At 49.2% G+C, this 17,949-nt stretch overlaps 1 protein-coding gene across 9 annotated transcripts in view; it reads right to left on the bottom strand.

Annotated features, from left to right (window-relative positions):
• Positions 1-17,949, bottom strand: part of SLC47A1 (solute carrier family 47 member 1) — an 82,148-nt gene that overhangs the window by 41,858 nt on the left and 22,341 nt on the right. For 6 of the 9 annotated variants that reach the window (XM_071219284.1, XM_071219283.1, XM_071219286.1 and 3 more), the window contains exons 2-10: positions 17,334-17,435; positions 15,755-15,823; positions 9,290-9,438; positions 8,384-8,426; positions 6,107-6,151; positions 2,092-2,189; positions 1,711-1,808; positions 1,494-1,607; positions 1,354-1,421 (exon numbers count right to left, since the gene is read on the bottom strand). In XM_071219284.1, coding sequence (XP_071075385.1) covers positions 1,354-1,421; positions 1,494-1,607; positions 1,711-1,808; positions 2,092-2,189; positions 6,107-6,151; positions 8,384-8,426; positions 9,290-9,438; positions 15,755-15,823; positions 17,334-17,435 — 786 coding nt within the window. Of the gene's footprint in view, positions 1-1,353; positions 1,422-1,493; positions 1,608-1,710; positions 1,809-2,091; positions 2,190-6,106; positions 6,152-8,383; positions 8,427-9,289; positions 9,439-13,027; positions 13,196-15,754; positions 15,824-17,299; positions 17,436-17,949 lie in introns of those variants that run through there. The other 3 variants (XM_045199233.2, XM_045199232.2, XM_045199231.2) reach the window with 3 other exon arrangements.

The raw sequence follows: 17,949 nt of genomic DNA, 5'->3' as shown, positions 1-17,949 counted from the left end.
AGTAAATATTCAACAGCAGGAGACAGTTTAAAAATTATACTGCATATAATGGATTACTATGTACCATTAAGAATTTTGAATCAGATATAGTTACTGAACTTACTGAAATCTAAAATATATATAAATATAAAAAGTTTTGGAAGTAAGAAGTTCAGGTTATGCCCTGGCTGGTGTGGCTCAGTGGATTAAATGACGGCCTATGAACCCAAAGGTCGCTGGTTCAATTCCCAGTCAGGGCACATGATGTCTGGGTTGTGGGCCAGGCCCCTACTTGGATGTGTGTGAGAGGCAACCAATCGATGTTTCTCTCACACAGCTTCTTTCCCTCTCTTTCTCCCCACCTTCTCATCTCTCTAAAAATAAACACACAAACACACACACACACAGAAGTTCAGGTTAAAAAATTCTACCAATAATAGAAAAAAAAGGCTAGGCTAGGTCCTCAAGAAAATGATTCTTGAAAAAAAAAAAAAAAACAAGAAATGCATATCTATGTACTTTAAAATATAACAAGTCTGGGGGCCGGGCGTCCAAGTGTTAGCACAACAAACAGCGCCAGAGCACCCGCTCTGGCCTCAGTCTCTCTCCCCAGCCCATGCTCCCTTTCTATCCCACCTTTCACCTTCGTTCTGATTGACACTTGCTAGCTGGAGAAGAAAGCCCTTCAGAACTCCAGCTGATGTTTTCAGTAAAACAAAGTCAAAAAGAAAGCCTCTGACAACTGGGGGTCTTCTCTAGCACATCAGCACCTCTCCATTTGCCAGGCTGAGTGAATATCCCACGGTGTGGACAGACCACAGCTCCTTCAGCCACTTAGTTGTGGACAGACACTTGGGCTGCTTCCACCTTTGGGGGAGCATAAATGATGCTGCTATGAACGCAGGTGTGCACACCTGCTCCTGTCTCTGCTTTCGAGGCTTTTGGGTCCAACCCAGGAGTGGCCACACCAAGCTTTAAGAGGCATCATACCCAGGCAGGAGCAGAGCAGGGTGAGACACAGGGGCTCAGCCCTACTGCCAGAAACTCAGCACCATCTCCCTTTATGCCCCACCTGCCCTCAAGGCATTTGCGTTGTGACAACTACTTGTCAAGTGAAGCCTCTCCGGTTTGACCCGTGTGGGGGCATGGGAGACTAGCACTGAACTAGTCGTTTAGACTCTCCCCAAGCCCATTCAGCCCACAGGAACACTCCTCCAAACCAAAAGGGCCCTCTCAGGTTCTAGGATAAAATTTTACCTTCTTGAATCATTTCACAGATTATGACTGAATGTTCCATAGGAAGCCTAAGCTCACCTTAGGACTCTTTCAAGAGACACAGTGAGCACCCCCACACGACCGGTCTTGGACACTCACCATGAACACAACAGTGGCCAGTTCATACACGACGGACTGGGCTCCCAGCTCCACCATGCTGAGGATGCCTGAGGGAGAGACACAGCTTCACACTCCCCGCCACCTCCACCGCCACCACCACCGGCTGGCCCCACACTGACCGCTCAGGAAGCTCCCGATCTCGTAGGCCCACCACTCGATGCACAGCATGAGCATGCTGGGGACGGCCAGGCGGAAGAAGGGGCCCCAGTCCTGCAGGCACTCCAGGGACCACCCTGCAGGTGGGGCACAGGCACAGTCACAGTTCACCAGCCATCAGCCTGGAGCTCCACCCAACACAAAACCACGTTGAGTTGGAAAACAAAAGGCAGCCTTTACCTCCCCAGGTAGCTTGATGCAGTTTCTTCCAGAAGATGTAGAGAAAGAGGAGCAGAGCCAGGGAGAACTGCGATATCAAATTTGCCAGTGCTGAGCCCCTGGGAAGAACAGTCCAGTGAGGGGGGTACCATTCCCCACCCCTTCCCAGCCTCGCCTAGCGAGGTGAGCTCCCATCCCTCGCTGCAGTGGCTGCAGTAGGTCCCGTGATCGTCCTTCCAATGCAGCATTATTCTCCGTCTCCAGCCAGGTTTTCCAGAGTGGCCCAAGGAGGGGACCACAGGTGCACACAGTGACCAGATAAAGGTCTCCCTCTCTCCCACCTCCCTGGAAGAGCCACATGCAGGTCATTCCTTCTCGGTCCCCAAAATTGGCTGGACTCACATCACACCAAGATGCAGCTGATGGAGAAACAGATAGTTGATGAGGGCATTGACAAGGTTGGCTGCAACTCCAGTTAGGATCTGGGGCAGTACGATTCCCTACAAAGAGGAGAGACCACCCCCTGCTGGAGATCCCAGGAATGGGAGGGCTGTTTTCTACCCAAATATACTTTAGGCTGTCCTAACTGGGGGGGCCCCATCCTTGCTGCCTTACCCTCTCACCCTCCCCACCCCTCCACTTCCTCCTCTCTCTGAGCTGTGAGGGGTATAGCTCTGGCCAGAGGTAGGTATGGGAAGGAGATGAGAAGGCAGCAGAGAGGAAAGAAGACAAGTGTGCACATGCCAGCAGGGGTTAAAAAGTATAAACAAGCCTGTGGGTGAAATTACAACATGTTCCTCAACCCAAATTGAAATTTGGCAAAATCAGCAAGTTCAAAAACAGTTTTGAGCAGTGGAAAAAAATCTTGATAGATGTATTGCATTGAATGGAGAGTGCTCTGAAGGTGACTGAAGCTTAAGCATGTAAGACGAAATACACATTTTTAATAAATAAATTCTGTTTTGAAAAAAAAAGAAATTTGGAAACTTGACTGAAGAAGAGCTAATGAAACTGGAGTGTGGAATGTATGCCATCACATCTGGCTCTGCTCAGAAGTACAGGGGCTAAACACCCTGTCTTATTTGGCATCTCAAAGTAAGACTTAAGGCGTACAACGGTATTGGACGTGGGGAATAAGCAGCTATCTTGCCATGCATCAGGATATAACAGACACAGGTAAAGCCAGCTGCGAAGTTAATAGGAAACACTATTTCTCCCACCTGTAGTGTCATCTCATGCCCTTCTCTCTTTTTAAAAATATTTTAATTGATTTTAGAGAGAGAGAGGAAGGAAAAGAGAGAGAAACATCAATTTGATTTGCTCTTCTATCTATCTATGCATTCACTGGTTGCTTCCTGCATGTGCCCTGACCTGGGTTCGAACCCACAAGGGGTGCAAAGGGACGATGTTCCAATCAACTGAGCCACCCGGCCAGGGCTCACTCCCTTCTTTGAATGACTACTGCTTTCTTCCTCTGTGAGAAACTTTGTTCTCTAAAACCACCAAGTGTAAGAAATCTTGCTGTTTGAAATCATATCAGTACAAATAAAACACCCCACTCTTGCCTAGAGGGTTGCAGTCTCTCTCTCTCTCTCTCTCTCTCTCTCACACACACACACACACACACACACACAGCCTCAATTTCCAACCCAGGTGCAAAGCTTCACATGAACTCCCAGACACAGCAATCGATATTCGTCTAAACCAGGGGTGTCAGACTCATTTTCACATCAGCATCGCCATTGCCTTCAAAGGGCCAAATGTAATTTTAGGACTGTATAAATGTAACTACTCCTTAACTAGGGGCAAGGAGCTCGGTGCTGCTGCTGAGTAGAAGCAAGGTGCTGGGCCGGATAAAACAAGGTGGAGGGCCGATTCGGCCTGTGGGCCTGGTGTTTGCCACCTGCAACCTAAATTGTTATTTCCAAGGAGGGAGGACTTGAGTGGGCAGCATGCAGACCCAGTATGGATCCCTTTACTCATAGCCTGCTTTGCTGTGAGCCTATGTGGCTTCTTCTGGATGTCATCTGAACTCCATCCCCCTTTGTTTGATGAGAGTCCAAGGCCCCTCTGGCAGCCCAGTGCTGTGGGTTGAAGAACCTGACTGCTGGACTGAAGGTTTGTCTCTGGTGGTCTCAGTGGTCTTGGGCTCAGGGGCAAGGACAAGGGTCTTGGCCAACTATTTATGTGGGTCACTTACTTATGAGGAGAGCCTGGTTAGTTTTAAGCAAGGGAGTTAGGTGGTCAGATGTGCATTTCAGAAGGAGGGTAAAAGAAGTAGTGTGGTGTGTGACTCAGCCAGGGAAAGACTGGCCACAGGGGTATGAGGTGAGACCCTGCTGAAGTAATCCAGAGGGGAAAGAATGAGAGAGGACCAAGGCAGGGACAAAGGGGAGGGACAGGGGTGGAAGGACCTGCAGGGCCCAGTGACTAGCCGGAGATGGCATGAAGAAAAAGATGGGGTCACAGATAGTGGGAATGTATGAAGGACAGGTTAGTAGAGAGAAATAGCAGCTGATTGAGAAAGAATGAGGGACAGTGGAGGAGCAGACTTGTGGGGGACGAAGGTAAGGTCAAGTGTGCAACATGCATGGGTCGCTCCAGCCAGTGGGAAGGAACACCAGGAGGTCAGACACATAAAGGTGGCGTCGAGGGCATGCAGATGGGAACCAACACACACCAGGAGAGAGCTTCTTTCCGGTGAGGGGAGATGAGGCTGGCCCAGTCACCTTCTCCTTCCAAGTCTTCTCACTGTCCCCTCAAAAGTCTAAGCATCCTGCCAGTTTTCATCGGGTTCTCTTCCCACCTTGTGCCCTCTCCAACAGCACTGACTTTCTCCAAAAAACCAGCTGCTTCTCCTGTGTCCTGCTCTTACAAATGGGCCAGGTTTCCCCAAGATGGAAGCTGTTGAAATGCATCTCCTCCTCCTCCCGAGGTCTCTTCCTTCCACAGAACCAACCCCATCCTGCCCCATTGCTCCTGCAGGACAATTCTTTCTCTGTCACAGGCACGCATGATCTTTTGTTTGGACCACGTCCATGACTCTTCTCTCTTCCCCTAGCAACTAACTTTTTTCCCACAAACTAAAATGCAAAGCAAACAACGCAGACCCTGCATGTGCTGACCCCAGGCCAGTCCCATCACCTACGACAACCCTCCCCCTACAATGTGACCTCTGTCAGCCTCTGCATGCCCCTCCTCCCTGACCAGCTCCTGCTGCCTGCAGGATTGTGATGCTCACGCCTCTTCCTGGCCATGGAAACCCTTCATCACCGGGCACACGTCTCCCAACCCCACTCAACTCACAGCTCCTACTTCTGGGTCTTTCCTTCACAGTTTTGGAGTGGGGCTTTCGCACCCACTTTCCTCACTAGATCAGGTTAGAGCCAGCAGTTAGGAGGCCTTGCGTTGGGGGAGACAGAGCTCAGGGAAGGCTCCACACTGTGCTGGAACTTCTACACAGCTTCCAACAAGGTTATAGACCTCAGCAGACAGCGCAGGGCTCAGCCATGCTGATTCCCCCTCTTTATAGACATTTCAAGCCTGTAATTGTGATAGTAATAGAGATTTGAAATATTGCTGTTGTGTTGATAGGGTAACATCTTAATTTCATGAATATTACATAGGTGGAAACATCCCCCCTACTCACTCCACCCCCTTCCCTTGTGTTGCAGTCCTGTGAGCCTGCTGGTAAGGCCACAGCCCACTGCTTGGCCCCTTATGTGCCAGGACTCATCTGGGAGAAAGCCCACCACCTGCATGCTGGCCTCACAAAGCCACAACTACCGAGCAGAGCAGCCCATTCACTACGTGAGAACTCTGACCGATGTGAGATCTTGTTACAGTTTGGGCTTTCACCCCCCCCCCCCACCACTGCAGAGTTGAGCGTGGGGCCTCCTCGGACAGGCCGGAGGGGACAGCCCGGCTCTCACTCCCAGGTCTGACCTCACAAAGCCAAGACATGCTGTGCTCCAGCCCCTCCTGCCAAAGGCGGTATTTCCAAGTGGGAATCCCATAAGAATTTTCCAAGGCCAGTAATAATATGTCTTTTTAAAAATCCTTACCCAAGGATGTTTATTGATTTGAGAGAGAGAGGAAGGGGACAGGGGAGTGGAGTGAGAGAGAAACATCAATCCGTTGCCTTCCTACATGCCCTGACGGGGGATTGAACCCTTAACTCTTAGTGTATGGGATGACCAACTGAGCCACCCAGCCAGGGCAAATGTGGGGGGGGGGTGTTTAATATCTCACTTCACGGACCTCTCCACACAAAAGGCTTGCATGCACAACGTGGGGAAATACATCACAAGAACTCGGGCTCCAGTCTCCCTTACCTCTGAATACTTTCCGGGCCCCCAACCCCTAAAAGCTGTAAGCTCCCATTAGCACCCCCAAGAAGAAAGAAGGCCTGCATTACCTGGGTGAACAAATATTTAACCTGCAGTGTATAAAGAAACGTTGCCTACAAGAGAACAACAGAGATGAGTGTTAACATTTTGGCCTGGCCGTGCCAACAGAGCTGACACCCTCTATTTGACTGCCCTTTGCTCCCGCAGGCGCCACAGAGGGATGTCACCTGAGGAGGGGTTGGGGGGGCAGGGTCTGTACAGCTGGGGTGTCCCAATCCTGGGTTCTGGGAGTGCCCGTCCTTGGCGGCACGGCAAGGACCTTTCTGCAGGCAGCAGGCTGTAAAGGCAGCCCCAGGCGAACTCTAGGGCCTGCCTCCTTTTGTAGACTAGGCTACCGTCTTTTGTGGTGGTAATTAAATACTAAACTTTTTAAGGTCTCAGAATAAAGTAAAGGCCATGATACCAATTATGAGAGCAGATGGCTACTTAAAAGGGCTGAATTGTGCTGTCCCCCCCATTCATATGTTGAAGCCCTCACCAGCCCCCATGTGAGTGCATGTGGAGATAATAAAGCCTTGAACAAGGTGATTAAGTTGAAATGAAGCCATTAGGATGGGCCCTGGTCCAATTGGCCGGGTATGCTCAGGAGCAGACAAAAGACACAACAGGTGTGTACAAGGAGGGGCTGTGGGCCTGCTGAGGAGAAAGGCCTCAGAGGAAGCCAACGCTGCGGTCCCTTGACCTTGGACTTACCACTTCCAAACTACGAGAAAATAGATTTCTGTGTTTAAGCCACCCAGTGTGTGTATTTTGTTAGGACGGCCCCAGCAAAGGAGTCCAGTCATTCACTGCTTAACCATGGGGATGTGTTCTGAGAGATGCGTCCTTAGGTGACTCTGTCCTTGTGTGAACATCACAGAGCGCACCTGTACACACATGGGCTGTGTAGCCCACCACACAGCTAGGCGACATGGTATAGCCTAGTGCTCCATAGGGGAGGAGAAATCGTTTCCCTCTACCTTTTAGGGTTCTTGGCTGAGCCATCCCTGTAATGAAAGACAGGTTAACAGGAGAAAAACAAACAGTTTAATAACAGGTATACTCCTGTATACACGTAAGAGACCCAGGAAAACTGAGTAACTCACCAAAATGGCTGAAGCCATCACCTGAAGACAAAAGAACATATTGGTGGTGGGTGGGGGGTGAGGAGGGGCAGTTACTGGAAGTGACCAGGAAAAGCAAGGTGGGAAAACCTCTGGGATGGGACAGAAGGCAAACCAGGTAGACACACACGTCTTTCACAGTGGGGGGTGCAGGATAGTTAGCAATGACCATTTCCAGCACATGGAGATGGTGTGTGGGAGAACAAGGTCACAATAAAGGGCTCTGTGGTCTCCTGCTGTCATGGGAGGTTGTGCCCTGAGGGGTCCTCCACGAACGGGAGTACGCTGACTGAAAGTCTGTTATCATAGGTACAAAAAGACAATAGACAGGCTCGGTTAAGGCAAAGATTGATCTTTGTCAGGGAAGATTCTAGCCTAGGACATGACCACCCACCATGACTTGATTTTAGTTAAAAAGTTTTAATTTCATACCATCCTGTGTGGTTACTTTAGGTCTCTGAGTTTGTAAGGCCGCCAGGAAGGCCTCCCTTGAGCTTGTCAAGTTGAGTATGTGGACCCTTTTCATCCACAATATGTATTAAATTTGGTTATTTTCTCTTGTTAATATGTTTCATGTCTATTTCATTATTAGACCAGCCAGAAGACCCTTAAGGTTAAAGGAAAGTTTGTTCCTCCCCATGAAGCTCCATTATAATCTTACAGGACCACCATTGTATATGCAGTCTGTCCAAAATATCATTCAGCGGCACCTAACTGTCCAGCTACCATGTCCAACTGAATAATATCAGCTTAGACTGTTCATTGACCACACATGTCTGTGTCAAACACTAACACACACTTACAGTTTTGTGTGATCATATTCAGGAAGGAAAAAAACTGTCTAAAGGTTCAGAGTGAGGCCTTCAGGTATTCTGAGATGCGGAAGAACTTAGCCCTACACACGACAGGAGTTTGAGCTCCTCTCTGTGGATGATCCCGGAGTTCCCTCCAGCTGTAGGAGTTCAGGACAGTGGCCTCCTGGAGTCACCTCAACCTTGGTGTTTCTTGAGGGACAAACGTTTGTGTCTTTCACGAGCATAATTAAAACCACCCTTTCCTAAATGAGCCAATGCCACACATGGGATTCATGTGAAGCTGATTCGACTCATTGAGCTCCCAGGTGCCTCAGCTGCCGTTCATCAGTGCGCCTCAAGAAGGAACCGCTAACCCTTGACAACTTACAGGAAGAGCCGGGATGAAGATCATGACATAGGTATGGGTGAGCCTGCACAATAAAGAGAGAAAAGGTGATGAAGGTCCTCATTTCAAGGGAAGGGAGGGCAGGATCAACCAGCCGTCACTGCCTTGCACATTCTTGGCTCTTCCAAATTAATGGATTTAACTCCTGGAGCAAATGTGAAAATATACAATAGAACCTGTCATCTCATAACCCAAATTACCTCCCCTGGTTCTTCCAAGTCTCTAAGACAGCATTTTTCAAATTCAGCACCAAGCTGATTAATTCTCTGCTGCGGGAAACTCTCCTGTGTGTCCTGAGATGGTTTGTAGCATCTCAGGCTTCTACCAGTACCAATGCCCCAGCACTGATAACCATAAATGTCTGCCCGAATCGCCAAATGTCCCCTGGGCTCAGAGCCACTGGGCTAAGACAAGGATTTTAAAGGTCTTTATCAACTAAGCCAGCGGGTCTTAAACTGGGCAGCATATTATAAGCACCCAGGTGACCTTTGAAAGACACCAATGTCAAGGCCTCCCTCCAGACCAATTATGACAGAGTGCTGGGAGGGAAGGAGGACCAGGTGGGGGTGGGTTTTAAAAGCACTGAGATGATTTAATACTATGGTTCAATAATCACAAAACCACAAATAAACACCACAAATAATCTCACATGAAGGCTTTTTCAAATCTTATTTCTCTCAAAACTATTTACCCTGAAGTCACCTGGTGTGGAGGGGTCTAGAGTGAGGGGAAAGCACCACAGCCTGCTAGGACTCCGCTGAGGACAGCTGAGCCCCTCGTGGGGTGTGGCCCTGTCCCTGGCCTTGGTAATTCCCAGAGGCTAAGCTTGCATGGGAGCATCTCTCTGCTGAAATGGCCCTAATCCCGCCCTGGCAGGGCCCATCCTACCTGGACACGTCAGGGTCCTGCCCGAGGAGCAGCAGGATGTGCTGGGTGTTGAGGAAGAGCGCCCAGCAGGGGAAGCAGCAGAGAAGCAGGACAAGGGTGCCTCTCTGCAGGATGACGCCCATGTGCTTCTTGTTAGGGCTCCCGTAGGTCTGGGTGCACATAGCCAAAATGAACCCATTAGTACAGAAATGGCACCCCACCACCCCCACAAAGGCCTTTAAGCATGCCTTGTGTAGAGACAAATGATCCTAAAGACTCTAATGCATCCTTTCTGTGTTGGTGGTTCTCAAACTTCGCTGTCTGTAAGAATCACCAGGGAACGTTTTTAAAACACTGATGCCAGGATCCCACTAAAGCTGGCCCGGATTTCACTGGTCTGGGGAGGAGGGGTGAATGTCGATAATATTGAAAAACTCTCCATGTGCTTCTAATGTGCACTTAGGGTTACATCACCAGGAGACTTGTTAGAAATGCAATATCTAAGGCATGCTGGAGCCAGCTGCTATTGGCTTACTAAAGCCAAAGTGTGCACATCTCTTCCCAGGTGCCTGTTTGGTGACATATGTGAGGTAACTGGAAATTAGCTACAGAGGAAGTTATTACACCACTAGAATCAGCCAACAATACAAGTCACAATGTTTCCTTCCCTCCCTGTGGAGGACAGACTATTCTTTGACATGATGGCTGCCTGCCTGCTGCCCACCCACACCACCAGCTAGATCCTGGCCATAAAAAGATGGCTTCCGGCAAGTTCCCCCAGAGGAGACTGTCTACTCAACCCCTCCCTGTTCCCCAGGCATGCTGATTCTTGGAGCAGGCTGTGGCCCTGCCTCAGGCAAGCATGCAAGGCATTTTCCCTTTTTGCGGGTGGGTCGCACCCCAGTACCCCTACCCCCCTGCCCTGTCCTATAGAAGCCCTTCGCGCCTGTCATGTAGTGTGGAGAATATCCTCATCATCTCACTACTGCACAAGACACCCCTTTGCAAGTTGCCTCAATAAATTCTTGATGTAATAATGGAGTTCTCATTCCTTTCTTTGGTCTCTCAGCCCCAGGAAATTTTACATGTAATAATTGGTGAGCCAGCCAGGGGACCCTAGAAATGGGCCTTGGAAAAGAGGCATCCGCAGGGCAAATCCCAGGTCAGCATGACCTCCGTGTGGGCCCCAGTGGCCAATATGCTATACTTGTGGACTGCCATGGGAGTACAGGGAGTACTGCTCCGAACATGCCAGCTGATCTTATGCATTTGTTTGAAGAAATTTGCTTTACATACTAGCTGTGGCAAGGAAGGAAAGCACATGGCCACAGCTGAGAGTTGACCCCTCTCATGGGCAATTTGGCTGACCACCAATACCCAGCAGGAGGCAGAAGCCAGGTTAGAAAACTAGAGGATGAATTAAAACTAGAAAAAGATAATAAAATATTGCCTGCAACTCTGTTCACTGGGACTGGATGATAAAGTTTGCAGAGAAGAAAAGGTCTCTTTATATCCCACTTCTTTTTTAGCCCCCACCCAATGACATATTTATTTTCAGAGAGAGTTGTGAAAGAGAAACATCATTTGGTGCCTCCCATACGCACCCCAACCAGGGACTGAACCTGCAACTTGTGTATATGCCCTGACTGAGTATCAGACCCGCAACCCTCCCATATACGGGACAATGTTCCAACCAACCAAGCCACGCAACCAGGGCAGATCCCACTTCCTTTATGGAGCCCACGAGGTCTCTGTCTCTGTGTCTGTTTGTATGTGCACATGTGTCTATACATTGTTGCAGATATGTGCTTATTTTCTGCCTCTGGATTGTACTGCTAATTTGTAACTGAGCTGTGTTTAATTGGCTTAAAAAACAAGTAAACACATATAAAGATTGGCTAGTCTAAAATCCTGAGAAATGCAGAAACTAACCCAAATGCTTTTCAAGTTCACATGATATAAGATTAATCTTTAGCAAATAAAAGCTAGTTTAAGTTTGCTGGCTTATGTAGAACAGACATGTCTTAGAGTTATCTCAGGGTTAAGAATTCTAATTAAGATGAAAGGAAAATATATGCTTTCAGTTAAAGGAAGGAAAAGGTATAAAAAAATATTTTTGAGAGAAAGGAAAGTAATTTTGTCCTAAAGTGAGGCTGGTTGATTCAGAATGGAGAGAGGAAAAACAGGACAAAATATAATATTCAGACTTAATTAATATCTGAATATTAAAAAAGAGAGTTATGTAATGGAATGCTTATAAAAAGCAATCTTCAGAAAAGAAATTTTGTGTGGTCAAGCTGAATTAATCAAGTGCGTGAATTTAAATATCAAAAGTAATCTGAGGCAAAATTAGAGTCTTTTTCCTGAAACAGCTTGGAGGTACTCTAGAGGCCCCTGGAATGCCTAAAAAGGTTTGTTTTCTCTCCTTATAAAAGAAAAATATTAAACTAGGCTTACCTGTTATGGTGAAATTACATGGGAAACACTGTCAAATAAAAATAACACTGACCCTTCTTTATGTTGAATTTGTATATAATTGTCCCAGAAATTTTGTGAAATTCCTGGAAATCTGAGCTATCCTGCCATAAGAAGTCTGTCATCAAAATTGATTGTCACACTAAAAGGACTGGACCTGAGTATCAGATAGTGGCACATGTGGATGGAGGCCATTCTGTTTCTGCAAAAACAGCCCCTCAGGGCCAGACTCTGCCACCCTGAAGTCCTGGTAACATGGCTACAGTCTGCTCCTGAACCAGAGGCGCTGAGGCGGGGGAACGACAGCTGTAGATGAAACGAAGAGTTGGGGCTGGGGGAAACCCGGACGGCCGCCTTGTCCTCTGGGCTCCGTGGCAAGCCCATGTTTCATGTTTTGCATTCCTTCGTGCCTCCTAATGCATTTAAACTGGGCTTCATTCAATTGCCAGTCAGGATAGGTGGTCCATGTGTCCTTGTTGCATGTCTATATTCTGGATGGGGGGAAGCCATCACCTGCCACAAGGCTGATATCCTCAGAGTTACCAAAACCACTGTTAGAACTGTGTTTCCCACTGGCGTGCCTTCCGAGTGCTCCCTGAAGGCTACTCACACCACCCCACCACATGCCATGGGGTGGTAGCTTGGGACCTGTCGTCGTTTCTTTCACAGCCTCTGTGGGATGACATAAGTGTGAGCCCATGAGACTTGCCTCTGCTGCAGAAAACCTCGCAGGCTTTCCCAGGCCACTGACAATGCAGTGAATCCACAGAGCATTCAAGGTTTGGGCACCGCAACAAAGTTCTGGGGAACCAAACCATGTGGTTGGGTAAGACCTGCTTTGTCCCCAAGGCTGTCATGGACAAACTACAAGCCTATCCAGGACCATAAAATGTGCAACAGGTACAGTCTTTTATGGGAATTCTGCAGTGTTGGTGAAGTTTGTACCCCGTTTAGCTCAATGCCTTTGCCCATTACAATGCCTGGTTAAGAAGGGACATATATGGGACTAGGGACAGAACAGGCTGGCTTTGAGAAAGCAAAAATGCTGGTCGAACAGATCAGCTCTGGGGATCTCACAGGTGGGGCTGCTGTTTGAATTGGATGTTTCAGTAACCCTGGGAGGCATGAGCTGGGCATTATGGCAAAAAGAAAGAGTGCTGTTTAGATTTTGGTCCCAACTGTGGGAGGGGGCAGAGAACAGATACACCCCGGTAGAAAGCCAACTACCCTAAGAACTTCCCTTCCCGTCAAGGGGTGGATCAACAACAAGTTCCATGGACCCACCTCTGCCACGGCTCAGTCTCCTATGCTGAGGAAATGCATGCCCACTTACAACAGAGGAGTGCTCTGTCAGACAGCCCTGTCTCTAGTGGGCTCAGCAGCTACCAGGTCCTGTGGAATATATAGAACCTCCAAATGCTCGTACTCCCATCCCTGTGTCAGCCCCTGGACCTGCAAAAAAGGAGGGGAAATGCTGGCTGGAGCCTCATGGCTCTACCCAGTCAATCTGTCTACTTGGCTGCTGTCCCCATGCAGTGGCACACGGACACTATCTGAACGCAAACAGGAAAAATCCCAGCAGCCAATGGGCTGAGTTAAGAGTAGTTTGCTTGGTAATCACACAAGAACCTGGCCACTGACCCTGGTCCTGACTGTGGGTCTGCTCTGGAGGGATTGACTCTGTGGCTCTGACAATGACAGGCAGAGGAGCGGACAATCATGAGCAAACCTTTACAGGGACAAGAGATGTGGGAAGACACTTGGGCTCACTTGCAAAAGACAGAGGCAGATCTTACTGTTTCCCGTGTCCCTGCCCATGGGCATCTACACTTGCAGGTAATCGAGAAGTAGATGCGTTGGCAAAAAGATGTGCCATAGCAACTGGCCTGTCAACAGACACTGAAAATTGGGTACATTGAGGAAGTGGACTCCCTAGTGCCCAAGTAGGATGGCACATAGCTAAGGAGGAGAGGCTGGAGCTTAAGCTAAGGACAGAGGCTCTGGAGTCAGCAAAGGTGCTGGCACAAGTCTGTCCATTCACTGCAGCCCCCAACGGGTAAGGGACGGGCAAACTGACGACATCGGCCTCTCCCCTTGAGTAAAGGCTCTAAATAGGCTCCGGTGCGTGTCCACACCGAATGCAGTTTAACTCAGGCCTCCCCATGTCGGCAGTTTAATCAGGCTGCTACCATAAAGGGTCTAGAAAAATCTAAGTACTATGTATGGGCACCCCCATCAAACAGTGACCAGGGGGTCACATTTCAAAGGATGCAATGTACAAGAATGGGCAGAAGAACTTGATTCTGAATGGAGGTTCCACCTTCCGTGTAACCCACAATCAGCTGGGTGGATAGAACAGAAAAATGGTGTCCTTCGGCCATAGATAAAATTATTAGCTGGAAGACAGACCTTGGCCAGGCAGACCAAGGTGCTTTTCCAGGCATTAACACATTCAAATGACCAACCCATGGGGCCTATATTGTCCCATAGGCCAGATTGGGGACTCAGACTGAAGAGCCCACATGGCAAAGGTGTGAAAACAAAGGGCACAGCAGTGGCACAGGTGCTTGCCAGGGTCCAGCGGGCCATGGTAACGAGGGCACCAAGACCTACTGTCCCTGGAACAGGGGCCATTACTGGAATCTGCGAAGGACATTCTGCTGGGGTGGGTCAGTTACTTCACATCCCTGGATGGGGAGGGACTTCTCAGTCTCCCATGGGCCCCTGTCATCCTGATACCCACGGAGACACACTAGAAGACCTCCCAGTTCAAGTCCCTACTGAATGTTGGTCTTTCTGACCTTAGACTTCTACTGCTCCTGTGGCAACCAATAGGTTTTTTTGGGGGGCACCCCAGCTGAATGTTGTGTTTTTTATATCAGATGAATCTGCTAATATTTCTTCTTTGTTAAGACAAGGAAACTCAAGTGAACCCCCGAAGTGACCCAAGCCCAAGTCTAGGGGACCTAGCACTCCATCCAGATCCTGAGGGGCGTGATGGAAAACATCGTTACTAATAGTTGGATTGCTTCTTTTAATTCCTTCTTTTTCTTGTAGTGTTTATATTGTTGCTGTGGACTGTGTCCCTAATGTGTCCAATTGGTGACTAAGCAAGCTACATATCTACTAACGAAGCCCCTTGCCAATCACTCAGGGCACCTCAGGGAAGAGGGAAGCACGGAACATTGTAGGAGCTGGTCCTGAGGGGGAATGTGGAGGAGAGACTCTTCCATGATGTGTGTCCCCTAAGTCTCCTCACAGACTGTCTGATGGACCCTTCCCCTATGCTCCACAGGGTGCTGGTTCGTGCAGGTTCCTAGAACAGGCTTCGCCCTGCCTGGGGCAGCATGCGACACTTCCCCTTGTCTAGGACGGGTCTCACCACAGTGCCCCAGTGCCACCCTGCCTTGCCCTGTATGACCTCTTCGTGCCTGCCATGTGGCACAGAGGACATCCATGTGGACTTGCCAGCCACCAGAGGCGTGCTTCCCTTGTGTGTTCCCTTCATAAGCTCCAGATGCAGTGACGGGGTCATCAGACTCTTTCTTTGGGCGCTCATCCCAGGGAGTTTTAGGGACACTCCTCCATCAACACCTGGTGGTTCAGCATTTACCAGCATGCCCTGGGGGGAGCCCACCTACATGCGTCTCAACAAGCCCCCAGGGGACTCGGATGAACACTGAAGTTTGAGAACCACAGACTGTCCCAAACTCGATGTGGAAAGTGACAGAAGGGACTTTTACAAAATGTCCCCTATGTGGTCAAAATGCAGTATAAGGGAGACATGCAGATAAACACTACTTCCACAGGCCTGAGACAGGCACCCAGCCACACTTCAGAGAAGCAGGCAAGGAGAGCTGGAATTGATGGCTGGCAAAATGCCCCAGGGTTTGCCATCAAGGATTTTGTCCCTCTGTGCACAGGACTGCTGCTGCCGGTGGGGTTCTCCCAGACACACTCAAGAGAGATCTCTAGGTCATACCGTGAGGATCACCTGGGGCTTCCATTTACCTGAGACATGAGGGTGTCACAAGCAGAAGATAAGCCAAATCCCACAGAGATGCCAGTGACATTGATAACCTGGAAAAAAGTACAAAGGAGAGGCCACTCAGAGTTCAAGGAAGGCAGGAGGGCAAACTCTCTGTGCACGGGTCAGAGCCACAGGTGCCTCTGCAGCTTGTCACTGTAATTGCCTCTGTCCTCCGCCTGGAGCCCTGCCCAAACCCACCAGCCTGCTAAACTGAAGGACAAGCACAAGTTTTGAGAGGGAAGAAAGAGCAAGGCCAGAGTTTATTACTCAGCCTTTTTCTTCTTCAAACCCTAAGCATTTTGCTCCCTCATATCAGGGGAAGGCAGCATGACGCAATGGCAGTTTGGGGTAGGTGCCCTTGCTGATGACCAGACAAGGCTTGTTACAATATCCTGGAGGACTCTGGGAGCACAGAAGCAAGTCTCTGAGGCCAAGGCCGTGCCGGAGGCCTTCGAGATGTACCTGTCTTGACTAGGTCAGCAACAAAACCCTGGGGTCACTGGAAACTTGGCAGGCCCAAGGCAGCAACCCCCAAATCAGGGAGTGGCATGGCAGGACATCTGATTCTGTCCTTGACTGGACCTGCTACCTCCACCCGAGCTGCAGGGAGATGCCCAGGGCGACAGCCCGCACCGCACCAGCTCTCTTGTACTTCCTTGACCAAGGAGAAGACAGCGGAGGCTAGCTGAGTGCCTTTCTATCTTCCCCCAAACTTCCAAACATTAAAAACAAAAAGGATAATTAAGCCTAGGGTTGTCCATGTTGCCCCCTAAAAGCAAAATAATCTGTTCATACCTGGGGACTAGTTCTGAGTTGCCTTGCACGGTTCACAGATAACAACTCCAATGCCTGGATGGAGCAGTCAGGTGAGTGTGAGCCTGGTCAGGGCAGGAGCAAAGGGGACTCAGAGGCAGAGGAGAGCAGGAGCACAGTTGCTGAAAGCCACTGAGTCCACTTTTCTAAGAATACCTAGCGGGCCAAACCAACAGGTTGGCCAGGGCCAGCTGGCCAAGCATAGCCAGGTAAGCCCCGGCAGAAGTCAATGACATCTCTCCCTGGTTTGGGGGGATTTGCATATAAGATCCAGGGAGGATTTGGGGTTCTTTCTGATTTGGGATTTAGATATCAGGATCATCTTCCAGTTCCATTTCTAGAGTAGGACTCTCAGTGAGACACACAAGTCATTGGGTGGGGGCAGAGATCGCAGTTTCTTCTGACATCAGTGCTAAACCCTCTTTTCCAATTCTCTTCTCCCAGGTGTGGAACCAAGCTGATGCAGTGGACAGCATAACAGTCCCTCCCAGATGTCCGTGTCCTAACCCCCAGAGCCTGGGAACATGTGAAGTCACAGGGCACAGGAGAATTAAGGTCGAGGCCCTGCCAACACCTTGATTTTAGTTAGCTCAGTGCAACCCACTGCAGACTCCTGACCCCAGCACTGCAAGGTGATCCAATTGCGTTGTTTTAAGCTACGGAGTGTGGTGATTCCTAACAGTAGCAAGAGGAAACTAATACGGATGACACACCCAATGCAAATGTGTGAGAACAGCCCCTACGCACTGCGATTGCGAGTGTGACGGCGTCCAGTTCCAGCTTCCCCAGGTGGCCACAGAACACGGAGCTTATGAAACTGATCAGGAACACCATCAGCTGGGCCAAGAACTGGGGAGAGACCAAAAACAAAGTTACATATGGATGCCAGCCCAGCACGAGTGAAGGAGAGGGGCGCGGTTCCTGCGGCAGCTCCGCCCAGTCAGAAATCAAGCTTTTAGTGACATCTGCTAGCTTGCACTGGCCAAAGTGGGATTTTTGGTGGGCTTCTAGAAACATTAGAAAGCTCATTTGTAACTGCTATCAGAATCTCAGTTTTAAAAGCTTCCTAGCTTTTTAAGTTTTCACTTTTGATTCTCCTGCCATAGATCACATGTATATTTCTGAAATTTGCAGAAGCTATCTTCTGAGATAAACCCCTTGCTATCCCAGATTCACAGTAAGAACTGGGGAGATTACAGCCTCCAATAGGCAACGAGAAAGTCCACAGACAGGGGCAGCTGAGGCAGAAGTAATACCATCCAACCGGAAGGCCAGTGGGATCTGGAATCTCGGGGTGGAGTGTTACCAGTCTCAGAGCACCATTAATTCTTGAACTCTGTGAAGGCTCAGGTATGAGGGCAAA

Source organism: Desmodus rotundus, chromosome 9 (assembly GCF_022682495.2).
Source record: "Desmodus rotundus isolate HL8 chromosome 9, HLdesRot8A.1, whole genome shotgun sequence".
In the NCBI taxonomy this organism is placed as follows: Eukaryota; Metazoa; Chordata; class Mammalia; order Chiroptera; family Phyllostomidae; genus Desmodus; species Desmodus rotundus.
The sequence above is the reverse complement of the archived record's forward strand: the minus strand, read 5'-3'. Positions and strand labels throughout refer to the sequence as shown.